The sequence below is a fragment of the Chrysemys picta genome, chromosome 1 (assembly GCF_011386835.1).
Source record: "Chrysemys picta bellii isolate R12L10 chromosome 1, ASM1138683v2, whole genome shotgun sequence".
Classification (NCBI taxonomy): Eukaryota; Metazoa; Chordata; order Testudines; family Emydidae; genus Chrysemys; species Chrysemys picta.
Window position 1 is genome coordinate 308,393,928 of NC_088791.1, and position 22,391 is coordinate 308,416,318.

General features: G+C 47.4%; 1 protein-coding gene across 2 annotated transcripts in view; it reads right to left on the reverse strand.

The window, feature by feature from the left end:
- Positions 1-11,403: 11,403 nt before the first annotated feature.
- The window catches only part of LOC135980897 (uncharacterized), a 30,597-nt gene continuing 19,609 nt past the window's right edge, over positions 11,404-22,391 (reverse strand). Inside the window, exons 2-3 of one of the 2 annotated variants that reach the window (XM_065581377.1) lie at positions 12,828-14,687; positions 11,404-12,043 (exon numbers count right to left, since the gene is read on the reverse strand). In XM_065581377.1, coding sequence (XP_065437449.1) covers positions 11,541-12,043; positions 12,828-13,365 — 1,041 coding nt within the window. In that variant the 5' untranslated portion in view covers positions 13,366-14,687 and the 3' untranslated portion in view covers positions 11,404-11,540. Of the gene's footprint in view, positions 12,044-12,827; positions 18,482-22,391 lie in introns of those variants that run through there. The other variant, XM_065581376.1, reaches the window with a different exon arrangement.

Sequence of the window (22,391 nt, forward strand, 5' to 3'; positions counted from 1 at the left end):
TTACAGTCTAGCTCATCATTGATATACAATGCTACTCCACCACCTTAGCCTTTATTTCTGTCTTTCCTAAACAGCACATAGCCTTCAATACCTGAATTCTAGTCATGACTACTATTCCACCATGTTTCTGTTATCCCTATAATATCCGGTTTTACTTCCTGCACCAATACCTCTAGTTCCTCCATTTTGTTACCTAGGCTCCTCGCATTAGTGTACAAACATCTTAATTTTTGCCGTTTGGCTTCACTGACATCCTTTACCCGATTAGGCACAGCCATTCTACCACCAGTGTCACCTATTAGACTGGTATCTACACAACCCTTCCTCCTTACGTCCATTCTCATACCCACGGCTGTATGCTTTCTTACTTTGTTTTCTTCCTTCTCAATGTTAAATTCTGGCATCTCCCAACCATCTCCCCCAAATTTCTAATTTAAAGCTTTCTTCATCAGTTGTGCCAGCCTCCATCCTAGAAGTCTATTTCCCTCCTTACTCAGGTGAAGTCCATCCCGAGAGAACAGTCCTCTGTCCATGAATGCTTCCCAGTGGCCATACATCCCAAAGCCCTCCTTGTAGCACCACTGCCTGAGCCATCTGTTGATCGCCATAATCTTGTCACACCTTTGTTGCCCTTCTCTAGGAACAGGCAGAATCTCACTGAAGATCACCTGAGCCTCGATTTCCTTAAGCCTCTTCCCCAGCCTGGCATAGTCTCCCTTGATACGTTCCAGCGAGAATCTAGCTGTATCATTTGTTCCCACATGAAGGACAATCAGCGGATTCTTTCCCGCTCCTGTTAGGATCCTTTTCAGCCTCAGGTCCACATCCCGTATCTTAGAACCCGGCAGACAGCACACCCTTCTGTTCTCCAGATCAGCTCTAGTTACAGGCCTGTCTATTCTTCTCAGTAAGGAGTCCCCAATCACGTAGACCTGCCTTTTCCTGGTAACGGTGCGATTCTCCAGTCTATCCCCTGCTCCCTCTGGGTGCAAGTCCTCTCGATTTCTATTGTCCCTTGTAATTCTCCGCAACCCATCCCGTATCCTCCTGGGGCTCATATTTGGTGTTGTTATCTCCATTGACTCTTCCCCTCTTCCTATAGGACTAGCTACTCTTCTCTTCTTCCTTGCCCTCTCACCTTCAGCGACCACCTGCTGTACCCCTTCTTCATTTTCCAACTCCGCAAACCTGTTCCTGAGCTCTATTTCTCCTTCACTAGCCCGTCTTTTCCTGTGCCTGGTTCTCTTAGTCACATGCTTCCACTGTCCACTTTCCTCACCCAGCAGTCTCCCCTCAGAATTCTGTGGTCCTGTTTCCATCGTAAACTGGTAGTGCTCCTGCGCAACCATGAAACGGAGGAAACGCCTGTGTCCCTTGAATATATGAATGTGGAAATATGTGTCCTGCAGATCGAGGGCAGCGTACCAGTCCCCGGGATCCAGGGAGGAGATGATGGAGACCAGAGAAACCATGTGAAACTTGAGCTTTACCATGTACTGATTCAGGCCTCACAGATCCAGGATGGGCCTGAGCCCCTCTTTGACCTTCGGGATAAGGAAGTAACAGGAGTAGTAGCCCTTGCCTTTGAACTCCGCTGGCACCACTTCCACCACTCCTAAGCCAAGGAGCTGCCCCACTTCCTGCTGGAGCAGGGCCTCATGAGAGGGGTCTCCCCAAGAGGGACGGGGACGGAGAGTGGTTGGGCGGGATAGAGGTAAACTGGAGGGTGTAGCCCTGGGAGACGGTGTTGAGGACCCAACGGTCCGAGGTCAGCCACAACCACTCCGGGAGAAAAGCACACAACCAGTTGGAGAGGGAAGCTTTATTGCGGGTGGATCCCTGGTATGAACTGGTAAGTCGCCCCCGGGCATCCCGTCAAAACTGATGCTTTCCCGCTTGTTTACCATTGGAGGGCCCAGGTTGGGGAGTGGACCGGGACTGCCTCTGTGGGCGTTTCTTATAGTCCCGTGATTTTTTACAAGGAGGCTCATATTTAGAGTGGGTAGCCTGGGTGGGAGCCTGCTGAGGCTTAAACTTGGTCCTGGCCGGAGCCGGGACATAGAGGCCAAGTGTATTAAGCATTGTGCAGGAATCTTTCAGGCCATTCAATTTCACATCCTGCAGGGGGGTCTGCGCCTCACTGGACAGCCCAGACAGCAGGAGCCACAACGCCCTCCTCCTGGACACCGCGGAGGCCATGGACTGTGCAGCCATATCCGTGGCATCCGACACTGCCTGCAGGGTTGCCCTGGCAGCCGCTGTACCCTCCCCCACCAGAGCTTTAAACTACAGCCACCGAGCGAGCCCCCGCCTCGGCCACAGAGCCCATTGGTACCACGGTGGCACTGCACCTGCTGTGGCACCGGCGGAGCCGGCTGTTCAGCCTGACTAGCCTGTCTCATCGACTGACGGCTATGAAGGGAGGCTGGGCTCGTATACGACCTGCCGTTGTCCCTGGACCGGGAGGAGCAGTGGCTTCGGAAATGGTGCCGACCACGAGACCGTGATCCTGACGTGGAGGAGCGGTACCGCCAATAGCACCTGCGCCACAATGGAAAGGTGCCGGCGATTGACACCCGGGACTGTGGGAGCAGTGCCACGGCAGGGTCCTGGAGTGAGACCAAGAATGGGAACGGCGTTGATGCCCATATCGCGACGGGCTATGGTAGCCTCTGGACAAGGACCTCCGGTGCAGTCTGTCCCAGTCTTGATGGGCCCCACTCCCAGCGCAAGGTCTATGGTTCCTGTCAGTCGGAACCCAGCCAGACAATCTGGTGAGGGTCAACGGGGACTGGCATGGACTGCGCATGGGGCGGTTGCTGAGCAGCGAATGGTGTCGGGAACATTCCCTCGACTGCGAACGGTACCGACCGGGAGGCGACTGCAGAGATCCAAGCGGTGGCTTGCCTCTGAACTGGGGAGCAAACAGTGGTAGTGCCACTGGTACCGGCAGAGACAAAACGTCCCAGGCTGCTTGCAGGGCCTCCGGCGTGGAGGGCACCCCGACATCCGGGGAGGCCTGTGCAGAGTGGGCCAGGCTACTCTGCTCAACCTGAGTCGGAGGTCTGGAGGCCGATGGGGACCAAGAACTACCCAACGTGGGTCTAGTCTCTCCCCTGGTCTTGCTCCGGTGTCTCGGCGGAGAAGACCTCTTCTTAGTCTTCTTGGTGTGCCCAGCGGATGGGGAGCAGTGCCGACTGGTGGTACCTTGTGCCGACTCGGAGTGGCGCACTGGAGTCGGGGTCAATGCCGACTCCATCAGAAGGGCTCGGAGCTGAATGTCCCTTTCTCTCTTGGACTGAGGCTTGAAAGATCTGCAAATCTTGCAGCAATCGCTGAGATGGGTTTCCCCCAGACAGCATAAACAGTCCGCGTGCAGATCACTCACTGGCATTGGCCATTGCACCCCCCCACACACCCAGCCCCCTGCCCTCCCTGACTCCTGCACCCCCTCACACACACCCAGCCCTGACTCCTGCACCCCCCCACACACCCAGCCCCCTGCCCTCCCTGACTCCTGCACCCCCTCACACACACCCAGCCCTGACTCCTGCACTCCCCCACACACCCAGCCCTGACTCCTGCACCCCCTCACACACCCAGCCTTCTGCCCTGACTCCTGCACCCCCCTCACACCCTATTAAGTGGTCCGCCGAGACCCTCAGTGATTTTCAAGTGGTCTGTGGAAAAATAAGTTAGACTACAAAAACAATCAAGGCACCTCACTTTATATTCATTTACTTCCTATTATTTATTGGAGGATGATGAAGAAAAAAAGAATGAAAAACGGGGGAGGGGGGGGAGCTAAGAGAGAATGTTCTTTTTCTTGGCTGGGTCCCAAGGAGGAGACCCAAAAATGAAGCTGAGCACAGGGCCCCACTAACTCTAAATCCGCCACTGAACCCTTGGGTCCATACTGGAGTGGCTAGCTTGTGGACTTCCCAGGCCACATTGTCCACACTGCTATTTTTAGCATACTAGCTCGAGCAGAGTTAGTGCATGTCTGTTTACCTGGGATGGGAGGCATATTCCCAGCTGCAGTGTAGACATACCCATAGTCTCCCGTGGGCGTTGAGCTGCCTGGCTTTATGCTTCACCAACCAGATAATGCAGACTGGACTCTTGCCTGGTAGTGATGTAAGGAGTTGGAGGTACCCATCCACTAGACTACATCTCTTCACCAAGCACCATTTCACTAGAGGAAAATAGAGGTGGAAGTAGGCAGGAACCATTTCTCCTCCCAGATGCTGATGCTCCAAATTAGAAATCCCATGGTGTAAAACTTCTCCTGCTGCTAGTGTGCCATGGCTAAGGCACTGGTGAACCATCTCTTAAGGCCAAAGTGTCATCTCCTTGCTAGATCCCCAGCCCTCCATGTTCCTTGGGTCACGTGCTTTTGCACACTTTGACATTAATGCCCTGCCCTGAGGTCAGATAAATGAGCCCTCTAACCTCCACTGCAGTGATGGTCCAACTTTTTTCAACCTGAGGGCCAAACCTATTATTCCTAAAAGGTCATGAAGCCACAACCAATATTTTGGGGAAGTTTACTTTGCCCTATTCTACTTCATTGCACCCTCAAGCTGTGGAAAAAGAGAAGAAACCATCATAAGCCCTTTGATTTGGGGGAGCAGGCATAGAGCTGGCACGGCTGGCTCCTATGCCTCTCTCCCTGCAGCCCCTGGTAGCAATGGGTTTTGCTCCAGCTGTCCCCAGCTCACCTATGACCCCTTGGTTAGGTGACAATATTTTTAAAATGAAGAACCATCATGTCTGTGCTGACATTTCTTAGCAGTCAGACAAAAGTGCACTTTTAAAAATACATGCTGGTGTCACTACTGCCAATTTCAGACTCAACAGCCGCTCAAACATATTTCTCAAAGTGGAGGATTCTTCCAGTAACAGAGTGTTCTGAACTAATTTGTCACGAAACACTAAACAAATGTCAGTAGCATTCACTTGGAGCAAAAGAACAGCTTTGATGGTGTCTACACTCAACTTTTCTCTTTACCCCAAACCCTGTCCACTCATCCTCTTAGAGCGTGTCTACACTTGCGGCGGTGCATAGGGAATCTGTAGTTACATGCCACGGCGAAAGGCAGGCTGTGTCCACACATACGGCAATGAAAGGCTCATGCAGTGGGGAGGCAACTGGGGGAAACTCCATCAACAGCAGGACCCTGTGCTTTTAAAAATAGCAGTGTCGCCTTGGGAGGCACTGCTTGGGTGTATAGAGAGACGGGTAGGGGATATGCCCTAGGATTCAGGTGCATAGGGAACTGTACTCTGTTTGCCATCTACACTACTATTTATACCCACGCTAGCTGAGCCCACAGCGTCTGCACTCTAAACATATGTCTACATTTGCAACGGCGCTAGACTCTGTTCCTGGTAAACACAGACATTTTTTTGCTTGGCACAGCAATACAACTTGAACAACCATTTATAGTTGTAAACCGGCCAATATTTTGATTGATGATTAAAAAAAAAAAAAAAGACATTTCAGGTGTCCCAAAAAAAGTTCCTTCGGCCACCAAGACACCATATGAAAAACCAGACTGTTCCAGTAGAAACGGGACATGTGGTCACTTTGTCCCTTGGGAAACCGCCAGCTGGTGCAAGTTAGAACAGCCCCCATACTGCTCAACCTGTGCCAGGGGCAGGGTAGGCTGAGAACTGTAATTTCCAAAAGCCTACACCGGGGGTACCACCACCAGATACACCACTGGGAACATCCCCAGGGCTCTTCAATGAGGCACAGATGGAAGAGATCTCCACATTGGCCAGGTCCTGTCAGAAAGGAGGACGAATGTTAGAGGCAAGCTCTCCAAACCCCGCCAGGCAATAGTCGTCACAGACTGGCCAGGCAGGTAGAAGTCCTGAAGACAAAGCAACCACCCTTAAGGTATCACGGTCAAGAAAAATCTCCCTAGAAGAAGCAATATCTCCAAGCTTCCTCCAATATCTCCAAGGCTAGCACATAGCTGCCACAAACCCCCAGACTCATCACACCTCAGAGGAAAACAACCACTGCTTTGAAGGGAAGTCACTTATTAGAGCAGAAGCTCAACACCAATTGATAAATAATTGCACTGGAATGACTGAGGAGGGAAGACACCAATAAAGGATGCTGCAAATCTGTCTGAAATAAAGAGAGCATCCCAAGTTGACTAATGGTAGCTGCATCGAAGCTAGCTCACGTATGTCTACAGCTGCTGCAATCACACCTCCTGATTGCAGCGCAGACCTACCATAACACTGGTGCCTAACTCCTGTGGGGAGCTGACCACAGACCGAAAGGGACTGACTGAGAAGATGCTAGGCACTGGGAGGGAGCTGAGACAGTTGCAGCTGGACATGCTGAGGGTGATGGGGATGCAAGGGGCTAGGCCAAAATGCCAGTACCTCTGTGAGCTGAAAACGGAGAGAGCTTGGATAGTTCCCACCATCCAAGATGCTAGGAGGAATCCTGTGAGCAGTGTCTTCAATGACAAATGAATGAATCAAAAATATCATGACTGAGAAAATTTTGTTGAAACTGACATTACACTGAGCTAATAGGACACAGTGGCAGGCCAAGTTCAGCAATACATTTGAGATTGGTGTCCTTTTACCTTCCCAGTGTAACTGCTTGTTAAAATACTGTAAAAATGCGACTGGTCTGAAGGAGGAACCTAAAGGGCCGAGTAATTATCCCTTTTGTAATGAAAGGAAATGTGAGCTAAATCTGTAATTGGAGAAAGGTTCATTTGATATCCTTGTGACTTAAGATGATTGCTTCCATTTTATTCACAGAATATACTTTATGCCCCTCTAATTAGTGACTAATAGAGACTCTAGGACTAATTTTCTCTCACTTCTACTTTATTGCTATGTAATTCCATTGACTTCAATGGATTATTCCTGATTTGTGTTTTATTAGTAAATAAGATCTGTCTATCTAGGTATTTACATAGAGATACTTTCTGAATGACCTTGAGCATGTCATTTAGGCCCAGATACTCAAAGGTATTTTGGCTCCTAACTTCCACTTATTTCAATGGGAGTTAGGTGTCTAAGTACCTTTGAGGATCTGGGCCCTACACCCTTTTCTCTACATTTCACTCCTGATTAGCTTAGGCAGCTCCCCACTCAGCATGCTGGCTTCGGAGAATCCCTTACTTAGACACCTAACTCTCCCAGTACAGCACATGGAGAACCTGGGCACCTTGCTCCAGGCTGTGACTTCCAGTAGGCAGCAGGGCACCTAGGAATTATGTCTCTTTGTGGATCTAACCCTCTGTGTCCTTCCCTACCTCTCAGGGGTGTTGTGAGGAAAAATATACTGAAGATTGTGAGGTGCTCAGATACCATGATGATGAGGGACATATAAATATGTTAGCTGATTCGACAGACAGACAACCCCATTGTGACATTGCACCCCATATTTTTCATAGTTGTATGATTATGACATAATTATGATGCAATTTGTACAAGATGAGTCATGTAAGGTGTCACTGGAAAAGTTATGATTTGCTGAATATGATTATCCTATTTGTATGCATGTATCATTTTTGGATCTGAAGTTATGAATATTGACTCTGGATCTGTATTTCAAATGGGTTTATTCTGGAAAACAACCACAGCCAGCCTTTCAGGTACAACAGTGGTGAAGCTAGACAGTGCTAATGACCCATCAGCAAAGACAATGGGCTATGGAAAAGCTTAGCCTTCCTGTAAACATTTCAGCAGGCCTGTAAGTAATGGCTGCTATGTCTCAGCAAGGGCATGAGATCAGACTGCATGATACTGAACTCCATTTTGGGTACTTGTATTTTTCCACAAACTGGGCTGGGAACTGTTTTTGGAACAAGGTTCCCGCCATATGTTAAAGCTATATAAGGTGGGGTGTGAAATCATCTAGGGGCCTCGCTCCCCACACTGGGACACTCCTGGAAACACCTGAGGAACAAAGACTGAACTGGGGGAAGTGCTGGTCCCAGGCAAAAAGGATTTCTAGTCTGTGTATGGAAGCTTGGTGGATTGCTTGTATCATCAGCCAGGGTGAGAAATTGTTAATTCATATCCAATCTATCTAGTATTTTAGGCTGTTTGCGGTTTTGTTTATTTGCTAGGTAATCTGCTTTGATACGTTTGCTATCATTTACAATCACTTAAAATCTATCTTTCTGTAGTTGTTAAACTTGTTTTTTGCTTTATCTAAACCAGTGTGCCTTTTCGTGAAGTGCCTGGAGAAAAATCTCAGTTTGGTTAACATAGACTTGTTGCATATGCCTCCCCAAATTGAGGGTGGGGCAATCTGAGTAATAAACTCATACTGGTTGGGGTTTTGACCAGGGCAGGACAGTACAGCTCTGGGGTCTTAGGCTGGGGGTTATCTTGGCTGTAGCCTCTCTGTTGTTGGTTCATGCAGTGGCTGGTCGGAGCCTGCATGTAACTGCAGCTGGGTGTGTCCCTGCCTGTGTGAATGTTGATGTAAGCCTAGGACTGGGAGTGGTCTACAGCTTGTCACAGAAGCACAGTATAAGAGGGATCCCAGGCTGGTGAGTCAGAGGGCCGGTGGTACCCCAGTTCCAGGTGGCACCCCAGGGAGAACCCATCACACCCATCAACACAGCATTTGAGTGCCTCACTATAACGATGCGGTTCTGGCGGGACCCAACTGAGAGTGCCAATTCAGGACCAATTGCTTAAACAGGGCAGTACAGCTCAAGACTGGGGTTTTTCCACCTCTAAGGCAAACCCAACCAGCCAGACTAAGGGTATGTCTACACTACGAAAGTAGTTCGAATTTATAGAAGCCGGTTTTATAGAAATCGGTTGTATACAGCCGATTGTGTGTGTCCCCACATAAAATGCTCTAAGTGCTCTAGTCGGCGGACCGCGTCCACAGTACCGAGGCTAGCGTCGACTTCCGGCGCATTGCACTATGGGTAGCTATCCCACAGCTATCCCACAGTTCCCGCAGTCTCCGCCGCCCATTGGAATTCTGGGTTGAGATCCCAATGCCCGGATGATGCAAAACAGTGTCACGGGAGGTTCTGGGTACATGTCATCAGGCCCCTCCCCCTCCGTCACAGCAACGGCAGACAATAGATTCGCGCCTTTTTACCTGGGTTACCTGTGCAGACAACATACCACGGCAAGCATGGAGCCCGCTCAGCTCAGCTGAGCTCACCGTCACCATATGTCCTCTGGGTGCCGGCAGACGTGGGATTGCATTGCTACACAGCAGCAGCTGCTAACTGCCTTTTGGCGGTAGACGGTGTAGCATGACTAATAGCCGTGGGGCTGGCAGCCATAGGGCTGCATTGCACCAGCCCCTTGCCCTTTGGTAGAAGATGGTATATTACGACTGGTATCCGTCGTCGTCATACTGCAGTGGCTGTCAATCATGGGCACCTGGGCAGACATGCTACTGTCTCGATGATGATGGCTACCAGTCGTAGTATACTATTTTCTGCCAATTGCCCAGTATTGTCTGCTAAGCACCCAGAAGAGGCCGAGGGCGATGCTGGGTGCTGGCAGACGTGGGGCTGGCAGACGTGGGGCTGCATTGCTACACAGCAGCAGCCCCTTGCCTTTTGGTAGAAGATGGTATATTACGATTGGTATCCGTCGTCATCGTACTGCAGAGGCTATCAGTCATGCTGCACCGTCGGCTGCCAGCTTAAGATGTAAAAAATAGATTTGTTCTGTATTCATTTGCTTCCCCTTCCTCCGTGAAATCAACGGCCTGCTAAGCCCAGGGTTTTCAGTTTAATCTTTGGGGGGACCATTCTGTGTGACAGTTGTTTGTGTTTCTCCCTGATGCACAGCCACCTTTCTTGATTTGAATTCCCTGTACCTGTACCTGTACGCCATGTCGTCACTCGGCCCACCCTCCCTCCCGCCCTCCCTCCTTCCCCTAGTCAGTCAGATACTAGTTTCGCGCCTTTTTTCTGACCAGGCGCCATAGCTAGCACTGGGATCATGGAGCCCGCTCAGATCACCGCAGCAATTATGAGCACTATGAACACCACGCGCATTGTCCTGGAGTATATGCAGAGCCAGGACATGCCAAGGCGAAACCCGGACCAGCCGAGGAGGCGATTGCAGTGCGGCGAAGAGAGTGATGAGGAAATTGACATGGACATAGACCTCTCACAAGGCACAGGCCCCAGCAATGTGGAAATCATGGTGTCACTGGGGCAGGTTCATGCCGTGGAACGCCGATTCTGAGCCCGGGAAACAAGCACAGACTGGTGGGACCGCATCGTGCTGCAGGTGTGGGACGATTCCCAGTGGCTGCGAAACTTTCGCATGCGTAAGGGCACTTTCATGGAACTTTGTGACTTGCTTTCCCCTGCCCTGAAACGCCAGGATACCAAGATGAGAGCAGCCCTCACAGTTGAGAAGCGAGTGGCGATAGCCCTGTGGAAGCTTGCAACGCCAGACAACTACCGGTCAGTCGGGAATCAATTTGGAGTGGGCAAATCTACGGTGGGGGCTGCTGTGATCCAAGTTGCCAGGGCAATGAAAGCCCTGGTGATATCAAGGGTAGTGACTCTGGGCAACGTGCAGGCAATAGTGGATGGTTTTGCTGAAATGGGATTCCCAAACTGTGGCGGGGCCATAGACGGAACCCATATCCCTATCTTGGCACCGGAGCACCAAGCCACCGACTACATAAACCGCAAGGGGTACTTTTCAATGCTGCTGCAAGCCCTGGTGGATCACAAGGGACGTTTCACCAACATCAACGTGGGATGGCCGGGAAAGGTACATGATGCTCGCGTCTTCAGGAACTCTGGTCTGTTTCGAAAGCTGGAGGAAGGGACTTTCTTCCCGGACCAGAAAGTAACCGTTGGGGATGTTGAAATGCCTATCGTGATCCTTGGGGACCCAGCCTACCCCTTAATGCCATGGCTCATGAAGCCGTACACAGGCAGCTTGGACAGTAGTCAGGACCTGTTCAACTACAGGCTGAGCAAGTGCCGAATGGTGGTAGAATGTGCATTTGGACGTTTAAAAGCGCGCTGGCGCAGCTTACTGACTCGCTCAGACCTCAGCGAAAAGAATATCCCCATTGTTATTGCTGCTTGCTGTGCGCTCCACAATATCTGTGAGAGTAAGGGGGAGACATTTATGGCGGGGTGGGAGGTTGAGGCAACTCGCCTGGCCACTGATTACGCGCAGCCAGACACCAGGGCGGTTAGAGGAGCACAGCAGGGCGCGGTGCGCATCAGAGAAGCTTTGAAAACGAGTTTTGTGACTGGCCAGGCTACTGTGTGAAACTTCTGTTTGTTTCTCCTTGATGAACCCTCCAAACCCCCCCCCCCCCCCCGACCCGGTTCACTCTACTTCCCTGTAAACCAACCACCCCCCCCCACCCTCCCCTCCCCAATTCGAGCACCGCTTGCAGAGGCAATAAAGTCATTGTTTTTTCACATTCATGCATTCTTTATTAATTCCTCACAGAAGTAGGGGGATAATTGCCAAGGTAGCCTGGGATGGGTGGGGGAGGAGGGATGGAAAAGGACACACTGCATTTTAAAACTTTAACTCTTATTGAAGGCCAGCCTTCTGATGCTTGGGCGATCATCTGGGGTGGAGTGACTGGGTGGCCGGAGGCCCCCCCACCATGTTCTTGGGCGTCTGGGTGAGGAGGCTATGGAACTTGGGGAGGAGGGCTGTTGGTTAAACAGGGGCTGTAGCGGCGGTCTCTGCTCCTGCTGCCTTTCCTGCAGCTCAACCATACGCTCGAGCATATCAGTTTGATGCTCCAGCAGACGGAGCATTGACTCTTGCCGTCTGTCTGCAAGCTGACGCCACCTATCATCTTCAGCCCGCCACTTGCTCTTTTCATCCCGCCATTCAGCCCGCCACCTCTCCTCTCGTTCATACTGTGCTTTTCTCATGTCCGACATTGACTGCCTCCACGCATTCTGCTGTGCTCTATCAGCGTGGGAGGATATCTGCAGCTCCGTGAACATATCGTCCCGCGTCCTCCGTTTTCTCTTTCTAATGTTCACTAGCCTCTGCGAAGGAGAAACATTTGCAGCTGGTGGAGGAGAAGGGAGAGGTGGTTAAAAAAGACACATTTTAGAGAACAATAGGTACACTCTTTCATTACAAGGTCTCATTTTTCCTCTGCCTGCCGGTTTGGTATGAGAGATCACTCACGCAGTGCCCCAGGCAACATATTTCGGCTTTTGGCTTTTTTAACCTTCTTCACATGCGGGAAAGGTTTCAAACAGCAGCGCATTTCCCATATCAAGGATGAATTGGGTTGTCCATTGAAAATGGGTTTTCAATGTAAAAGGAGGGGCTGCGGTTTCCCGGTTAACATGCGGCACAAACCCAAGTAAACCACCCCCCCCCACACACACACACCCGATTCTCTGGGATGATCACTTCACCCCTCCCCCCACCGCGTGGTTAACAGCGGGGAACATTTCTGTTCAGAAGAGCAGGAACGGGCACCTCTGAATGTCCCCTTAATAAAATCACCCCATTTCAACCAGGTGACCGTGAATGATATCACTCTCCTGAGGATAACAAAGAGAGATAAGGAATGGATATTGTCTGCATGCCAGCAAACACCGGGACCATACGCTGCCATGCTTTGTTATGCAATGATTCCAGACTACGTGCTACTGGCCTGGAGTATATGAAGGAGAGCTTTCTGGAGATGTCCCTGGAGGATTTCCGCTCCATCCCCATACACGTTAACAGACTTTTCCAGTAGATGTACTGGCCGCGATTGCCAGGGCAAATTAATCATTAAACACGCTTGCTTTTAAACCATGTGTAATGTTTACAAATATTTACAAAGGTACACTCACCAGAGGTCTCCTGTGTGCCCTGAGGGTCTTGGGTGAGTTCGGGGGTTACTGGTTCCAGGTCCAGGGTCACAAACATATCCTGGCTGTTGGGGAAACCGGTTTCTCCGCTTCCTTGCTGCTGTGAGCTACCTACAGTACCTCCATCCTCATCTTCCTCGTTCCCCGAACCGTCTTCCCTGTGTGTTTCTCCATTGACGGAGTCATAGCACACGGTTGGGGTAGTGGTGGCTGCACCCCCTAGAATGGCATGCAGCTCCGCGTAGAAGCGGCAAGTTTGCGGCTCTGCCCCGGACCTTCCGTTTGCTTCTCTGGCTTTGTGGTAGGCTTGCCGTAGCTCCTTAATTTTCACGCGGCACTGCTGTGTGTCCCTGTTATGGCCTCGGTCCTTCATGGCCTTGGAGACCTTTTCTAATACTTTGCCATTTCTTTTACTGCTACGGAGTTCAGCTAGCACTGATTCATCTCCCCATATGGCGAGCAGATCCTGTACCTCCCGTTCGGTCCATGCTGGAGCTCTTTTGCGATCCTGGGACTCCATCACGGTTACCTGTGCTGATGAGCTCTGCGTGGTCACCTGTGCTCTCCACGCTGAGCAAACAGGAAATGAAATTCAAATGTTCGCGGGTCTTTTCCTGTCTACCTGGTCAGTGCATCTGAGTTGAGAGTGCTGTCCAGAGCGGTCACAATGAAGTACTGTGGGATAGCTCCCGGAGGCCAATAACGTCGAATTCCGTCCACACTACCCCAATTCCGACCCGCAAAGGCCGATTTTATCGCTAATCCCCTCGTCGAAGGTGGTGTAAAGAAACCGGTTTAAAGGACCCTTTAAGTCGAAAGAAAGGGCTTCGTCGTGTGGACGTGTCCAGGCTTAATTCGATTTAAAGCTGCTAAAGTCGACCTAAACCCGTAGTGTAGACCAGGCCTAAGAGGACTTTGGTCTCACCCCACTGGCTAACCACAAGTCACACAAGCAATTCCCTTAGACACTCTAGTTTTCCAGTATCACCACCAGTGCCACTCGTTACGGGGACAAATGAAAACCAATACCCCAATAAAAGAAAAAAGGTTCTCCTGATCCCAAAGGACCAAGCCCCAGACCCAGGTCAATATACAAATTAGATCTTACCCACAAATCACGCTGTTGCCAATCCTTTAGAATCTAAAATCTAAAGGTTTATTCATAAAAGGAAAAAGATATAGATGAGAGCTAGAATTGGTTAAATGGAATCAATTACATACAGTAATGGCAAAGTTCTTGGTTCAGGCTTGTAGCAGTGATAGAAACTGCAGGTTCAAAATCAAGTCTCTGGAATACATCCCCAGCTGGGATGGGTCATCAGTCCTTTGTTCAGAGCTTCTGTTTGTAGCAAAGTCCCTCCAGAGGTAAGAAACAGGATTGAACACAAGATGGAGGAGAGGCCTCAGCCTTTTATAGTCTTTTCCAGGTGTAAGAACATCTCTTTGTCCTTACGTGGAAAATTACAGCAAAATGGAGTCTGGAGTCACATGGGCCAGTCCCTGCATACTTTGCTGAGTTGCAAGGTGTATTTGCCTTCTCTCAATGGGTCAATTGTATAGCTGATGGGCCATCAAGCAGACTAGGCAGAGCTAACACCAACTTGTCTGGGAAGTTTCCCAGAAGCATAGCATAAGTTTGAAATACAGACAGTATAGAGCCAATATTCATAACTTCAACTACAAAATTGATACACACATATAGATAGCATAATCATAACCAGTAAACCATAACCTCGTCTTAGACACCTCATTTGACCCCCTTTATACAAGATTTGGTGCCACTACAGGACTTTGGTTGCAACCATGTTCTATATGGTCCCAGATTATATCAATAACGTCACACTCACAAACATGAATGTATTTATCCTCACAATACCTCTGTGAGGAAGGAAAGTTTTATAATCCCCTTTTTACAGGAACTGACACACAGAAAAATTGATGCCAGGAGTTTCAAAGCTTGCCTGGGTGCTTATTGTGTTTGGGCATTCAGGGGTTTTCAAAACAACTTGTTAGCTGTGCCTATGTGCTTGAGCTCTCTGGGAGACGAGCGCTCACAGAGGGTAGGGCAGAGGCATGGTGAAGATGCTGGCTGCAACTTGACTGAGATTTTAAAATGCACTCAGAGGCTCCCACATGTTCAGCTTGGTGCTGCTGTTCTAGTTGTGCCAGGGCAAGATTGGATCAAATTATGTCACTCAGGCACCAGATGCTGCTTTGCATACTACATAGCCAGGAAAACCACCTCCACACTCATTAAAAAACCCCAAACACTCAGGCAAGCATTAGCTTGAAAGACAGACAAAGAGCAAGTGAGAGTCCAACGTTCAGAAATGGAGAGCAGTTTTCCAGAAGCTTGTGGGCTAGGGAGGAATGGCAGGATATTAGATTAGCCAGGGACAAGACAGAGGAGGACGTCTGGGGGAAGATGTTTCTTAAGTCTGGCATTTTAGGTGGTGGGAGAAGGAGATTGCGTCAGCCATTGCATGCCGTGTGACACCCAACAGTGTTAAGGTAGTACACATGGAGGGAGAGAAAGACTTGCCATGGCTCAGAGATGGATGTTATGCAAATACCTGCACTCAGAGCTGTTCTCCACTTCTCCTAGTGGATGTGGAGCACTGTGCTTTCCAGCTGTAGGAGAATCAGGTGTGGCGTTGGGGTAGAGGCAGGTATCAACGGATCAGAGGTGAGCATATTTATTTCTGGGTGAGGTATGTGTATGCAAACATTAAGGGTTCATATTAGGTTTCAGATTCAGCACAGGATAGTGATGATAGTAGGAAATTAGGGCTTGGAAAGGAGAGTGGCCAAACCTTCACCAGCCTAAGTACCTGTGTCTAATGAGCCATGGGAGTGATGAATGATGGGGAACCTGGGTGTGGTGCAATGTCTGATCTATTAACTGTCTGCCAGTGTACATAAAGAATGCTACAGATTCTGCAAGCCTCCCTAGGAACTCTGTCATTGATGGCTGTACATTGCACGTTTTTCAGAGTAACATTGGTCCCATATATTTCAGCCAGCGGTGAAGAGATTAATGTAATGTGTGACTCCGAGAGCTGGCGATTTATTTATCCAGTGTGCATGCTCTTCCCTCATAGTGAGCCTCTCCCTCAGTGAATCCACCAAGAGGTGCTTCACCATGTATGTGCCCTGGGCCATCAGACGCTGGAGAGTGTGAAGCAGCATTAGGTCCTGGGTAGGTATGAAGAGGAAGTCTGGCCTCCAATACATTCTCATTCCCAGAGGGCAAAACGGAACGCCCTGCCTGGGTTACAGGGAGGGAGGATCAAGCCCCAGAATGTGGTTTGGGGTGGTAACTTGTTGGAGAAAGTTGCTGTATCTAATGGCTCCAAAACCAACATAATAGTATTCTCCTCTCCAGATACCTGAGTTCTACATGCAGAAGATAAGCCACAAGTGATTGCTTCTTCAGTAGTAAGTTCCCCTCTGAGAACCTAGATGTACTTGTGAAAGCAGGATCTGGAAGCGAGGAGGAGGACACTCATCACTTTCTATGGGCAACTCAGCCACAAGCAGTGACGATGACATTGCCAGGATATTGGCCTCACAGCTACAGCACCCTACTGGGTGAGGATTGTGAAATTAGGCAATACGCTTGCTTTGTGGGGTCTGTTGCAGCATTTCACAGGGGCAGCGGGAGTGTACACACTGGAGGATGGTGGCCCAGTCAAGGGGTCTGTCATAACTATAAAGGGAAGGGTAACAGCCCTCCTGTATACAATACTATAAAATCCCTCCTGGCCAGAGACTCCAAAATCCTTTTACCTGTAAAGGATTAAGAAGCTCAGGTAACCTGGCTGACACCTGACCCAAAGGCCTAATAAGGGGACAAGATACTTTCAAATCTTGGTGGGGGGAAGGCTTTTGTTTGTGCTCTTTGTTTTGGTGGTTGTTCGCTCTTGGGACTAAGAGGGACCAGACATCAATCCAGGCTCTCCAAATCTTTCTGAACAAGTCTCTCATATTTCAAACTTGTAAGTAAACAGCCAGGCAAGGCGTGTTAGTTTTATCTTTGTTTTCTCAACTTGTAAATGTACCTTTTACTAGGGTGTTTACTTCTGTTTGCTGTACTTTGAACCTAAGGCTAGAGGGGGGTCCTCTGGGCTCTTTAAGTTTGATTACCCTGTAAAGTTATTTCCCATCCTGATTTTACAGAGATGATTTTTACCTTTTTCTTTAATTAAAAGCCTTCTTTTTAAGAACCTGACTGATTTTTCCTTGTTTTTAGATCCAAGGGGGTTGGATCTGTATTCACCAGGGAATTGGTGAAGAGTCTCTCAAGGCTACCCAGGGAAGGGAATTAGCACATTGGGAGTGGTGGCAGCGGACCAGATCTAAGCTGGTAGTTAAGCTTAGAAGTTTTCATGCAGGCCCCCACATCTGTACCCTAAAGTTCAGAGTGGGGAAGTAGCCTTGACAGGGTCTCTTAAGCTGAGATTGCTGGTATGTGCGTCTGTCAGCACAGTGTTCAGGCACTGAATAAAAGGAGGGAGAGAGAGGTGTGACGTTGTGCAGTCTATATGGTTTTATAAAAACTTGATAATAAGTCAATATAATGTAACTGAGATAGTTTTAGAGAAAATACGGTAATAAGTGAATGTAAGTAACTGGGATATGCCTCACGCAAAAGGTCTCTTGTAAGGTATCATTACAAAGCTTATAATCTACTGAGTGTGATCATCTGATTTGTATAAATGTACCACTCTTGTATCTAAAACTAGAAATATAAAATGTAACTCTGAGGGCCTATTGTAATTGTGTAAAGTGTGGACCATTAATGATGGTTTGGAATCTTGATGACTCCCATTGTCTGCAGATGGCTGTATTTACCTGTGAGTCTTCCTGTATATGTGTGTGCTGGCAAGTGAGTAACGAAGTCTTGCAGTGACATGTGATCATGTCACCTGAACTGGAATCCATCTTTAACCTGGTGCTTTTCCAGTGAGGGGGGGGTGGAAACCCAGAGAGACAAAGAGTTCCCGCCTTATGCAAAAGATATATAAAGGGGGGGAAGAGAACAGAGAAGGGAGAAGCCATCATGAAGAATCCCCTAGCTACCACCTGAGCTGCAACAAGAGCTGTACTAGGGGAAAGAATTGTGCCCAGGCCTAGAAGGTGTCCAGTCTGAGAAAAACTTACTGAAACATCTCTGAGGGTGAGATTATCTGTATTTAGTTTGATTAGGCATAGATTTGCGCATTTTATTTTATTTTGCTTGGTGACTTACTTTGCTCTGTCTGTTACTACTTTGAACCACTTAAATCCTACTGTCTGTATTTAATAAAATCACTTTTTATTTAGTAATTTACTCAGAGTATGTATTAATACCTGGGGAAGCAAACAACTGTGCATATCTCTCTATCAGTGTTATAGAGGGCGAACAATTTCTGGGTTTGCCCTGCATAAGCTTTATGCAGGGTAAAACGGATTTATTTGGGTTTAGACCCCATTGGGAGTTGGGCATCTGAGTGCTAAAGACAAGCGCACTACTGTGAGCTGTTTTCGGGTAAACTTGCAGCTTTGGGGACAAGTGATTCAGACCCTGGCTCTGTGTCTGGAGCCAAACAGGAGTGTCTGGCTCAGCAAGACAGGGTGCTGGAGTCCTGAGCTGGCAGGGAAAACAGAAGCAGGGGTAGTCTTTGCACATCGGGTGGCAGCTCCCAAGGGGGTTTCTGTGATCCAACCCGTCACAAGAGGATAATCACTATTTCTCTGCTTGTGTTTCCAGATCTCCAGTTCTCATGATGGTACACATGGGGATGCCCTGAAAGGCCTGTTTTATCCTGGGCAGTGAGGACAGGGGTGTCCTTGGGCTGGCTTGCTGATCCATTCAAAGGAAGGAAATGAGATCTTTTGGCTCCCGTAGAATCTTAACTTAAATATTTTAAATAATGGTGTGAATTATATTTTCTCACATGTGAGTCTTGTCTGCTTGGGAAAAGAGCTTATGGAACGTAACCCTGCACCACTGGAGATTTTCAACTGACTGCAGTGGAAGCAGGATCAAGCCCATGCTGAGCAAAATGGACAAATCACAATGCATAATTTTAGGTAGAAATTCTGACCTCATTGAAGTCAATGGGAGTTTTGCCATTGATTTCTGTGGGGCCAGGAATTCATCCTTACTATTGAATATGTGATTGGTATTTGTCTGTTCTATCCTGGGTGAAATTTTCATGCTTATTTTATTTCCATTTTTTTAATTATTGTTTTGTCTAATTTGCTTTATCTGAAAACCTCACTAAAAATTATCAACATTCCCTAAAATAACCCAAACTGTCCTTCAATGTAATATGTGACAAGTCTACCTAGATGTGTTCTGTGCTCCACTTTTTTCAACTGCAAAATGCCAATGATACAACATAGGTATTATATAGAAAATACAGCTTGTCCTAAAGCATTTCAAACTATCTCTCAGCACTCCTAGTTGTGAGGCTTTTTGGCCTGGGAACTCCCATCACTTCTTAGCTGGGAACAAGCAATTCAGCTTTGCCCAGAACTGTAATTTTTCAAGAGCAAAAAGTACAAAATATTTTTTCATTGGTAGTCATTTTTAATAAAGCATGAAACGTGAACTACACAAATATTTCCCAGTAAAGTCATCACTTTATTTCTCCCCAAATAAACACAGGCATCCATCTACCGCAGCCCAATAAATCTTAATTGGAGAACAAAGTCGTGTTGTAAGATGATGAATGAGAAAACTTGTCTAAATACTTCAGAAAGGATCTGATTAGGAAAGGATGGTAAAAGAACAACTTTGTTAATAATCTTGCCAGCCCAAAAGAGTATCAGGATTTTAGCTAAAAGAACAGGAGTACTTGTGGCACCTTAGAGACTAACAAATTTTAGCTGCAGTTGCCCTAAGAAAAGATTAGAGCATGAGAAAAGGATGGGACTGTAGATGGTGATTTCAGAAAAAATAAAATAAAAACCACAATTCTAAAGTAGTACAAAAAGGCTCATATTACAATACCCCCTCAAACTGCCTTGGCCGAGGACATTCTAGGAATCTCTTTATCCTGATGATAAAATTATTTAAATGCATAGGGCATGATTCTTCTTTTACTTCTACTGCTGTAAATCTGGAGTAATTCAATAAACTTCAGTGGAGGCTCTGCCAGGAGAACAGAATTTGGCCTGCAAGGGTTTAAATCCCTTGTCAGAATTAAAGGTGCCCTTTAGCCCAATTCTAGTTACATCAGCTTTTACATACCTTTTATTTCTGGATTCTTGAACTGTTACTGAATTCTTGCTTTCACTGAGTCAGGAGCAAAGCAAAAGAAATGGAATAAACCAGAAACGGTGAAACATGAGAATACTGGTTGCAGCCAAAGCAGGAAAGATCTTTTTACTGAAATGGAAATTCCCCATCTCTGAATTATTTTCCAATAACCTTATTTACCAGAGGTTATTTCTACAAGGATTGCTAGCTTGGAGAGAGGTAAAATAAAAACACCTAACTCAAGAGGACTGCAAAAGGACAAACGTAGTATCTATCTTTAAAAAGGGGAACAAAGAAGACCCGGGGAATTATAGACTTGTCATCCTAACTTCGATTCCTGAAAAGATACTGGAACAAATTATTAAACTATCAGTTTAGGTAAGCACCTAGAGGATAATAGGGTTATAAGGAATAGCCAGCATGGATCTATCAAAAACAAATCATGCCAAACCAAATTTCCTTCTTTGTCAATGGATAGGAGGGAACCAAAAGATGTGACACATCTTGATTTTAGAAAGGCTTTTGAAACATGACAGTCTCATAAGCAAACTAGGGAAATGTGGTCTAGATCAGAGGTTCTCAAACTGTGGTCCGCAAGCACCATAGGTGGTGTACAGATAGTTCCCTCTAAGATGCGCACCTGGGTGGCCGCACATGAGAGAATGAAGGGCTACCCATCTAATTAGTGGAGCTGCGAAGGCGTGGCTTCACTAATTAGGTGCCTGGACCCTGGAGAAGATGCACATGTAAGGTGAGGTGGTGGCCTTGGGGGAAGTAGAGGGTAGGTGGGAGGGGGAAGTGGGGTGAGAAGAGGGGGTGGGGGAATTTGGGACATGTAGGGCTCTGGTGGCCAGAGAAAGAGGCGACTTTCCCCAGCTCCAGGGCTGCAGCTGCCAGGGAGAGAGAGAGCCCTCCTTCCCAGCCCCAGCTCGGGGGCTGCCACGGCCAGGGAGAGAGGGCACATCCCTTGCATTAGAAAAGTAAGACTACTGATATTAAAATGAGCTTTTATTTGTGGAACAAAAAAAGTTAATTATTATTATGTTTTTTTTTATAGTGCTTTTATCCAAACGGTACAAACATTTGGAAAGCTCATTAAGTGATCTGCCGAGACCCTCAGCAATTTTCAAGTGGTCCACGGAAAAAAAAAGTTTGAGAACCAATGGTCTAGATGAAATTACTGCAAGGTGGATCCACAACTGGTTGAAAGATCGTACTCAAAGAGTAGTTATCAGTGGTTTGCTATCAAACTGGAAGGGTCAGTCCTGGGTCCAATACCATTCAATATTTTCATTAATGACTTGGCTAATGGAGTGGACAATATGCTTATAAAATTTTCAGAAGACACCAAGCTGGGTGAGGTTGCAAGCACTTTAGAGCAGTGGCTCTCAACCTTTCCAAACTACTGTATCCTTTTCAGGAGTCTGATTTGTCTGCGTACCCCCCAAGTTTCACCTGACTTAAAAACTACTTGCTTACAAAATCAGACATAAAAATACAAAAGTATCCCAGCATACTATTACTGAAAAATGGCTTCCTTTCTCATTTTTACCGTATAATTATAAAATAAATCAATTGGAATATAAATATTGTACTTACATTTCAGTGTATAGTATGTAGAGTAGTACAAACAAGTCATTGTCTATGAAAATTTAGTTTGTACTGACTTTGCAAGTGCTTTTTATGTAGTCTGTTGTAAAACTAGCAATTATCTAGATGAGTTGATGTACCCCCTGGAAGACCTATGCGTATCCCCTGGTTGAGAACCACTGCTGTAGAGGACAGGATTAGAATTCAAAACAACCATGACAAATTGGTCTAAAATCAACAAGATGAAATTAAAAAAAAAGATAAGTGCCAAATACTACACTTAAGAAGGAAAAAATCAACTGCATAATTTCAAAATGGGGAATACCTGGCTAGGCGGTAGTATCACTGAAAAGGATCTGAGGGTTATAGTGGATCACAAATTGAATATGAGTCAACAATATGTTGTAGTTATGAAAAAGGCTAATATCACTCTGTATTAACAGGGAGTGTTATATGCAAGATATGGGAGGTAATTGTCCCTCCCTTCTTGGCACTGGTGCGGCCTCACATGGTTTGGGTGCCGCACTTCAAGAAAGATGTGGACAAATTGGAAAGAATCCAGAGGAGAACAAAAATGATAAAAGGTTTAGAAAACCTGACCTATGAGGAAAGGTTAAAAATCTGGGCATGTTTAGCTTTGAGAAAAGAAGACTAAAGGGAGGACCTGTTAACTGTCTTCAAATATATTAAGGGCTGTTATAAAGAGG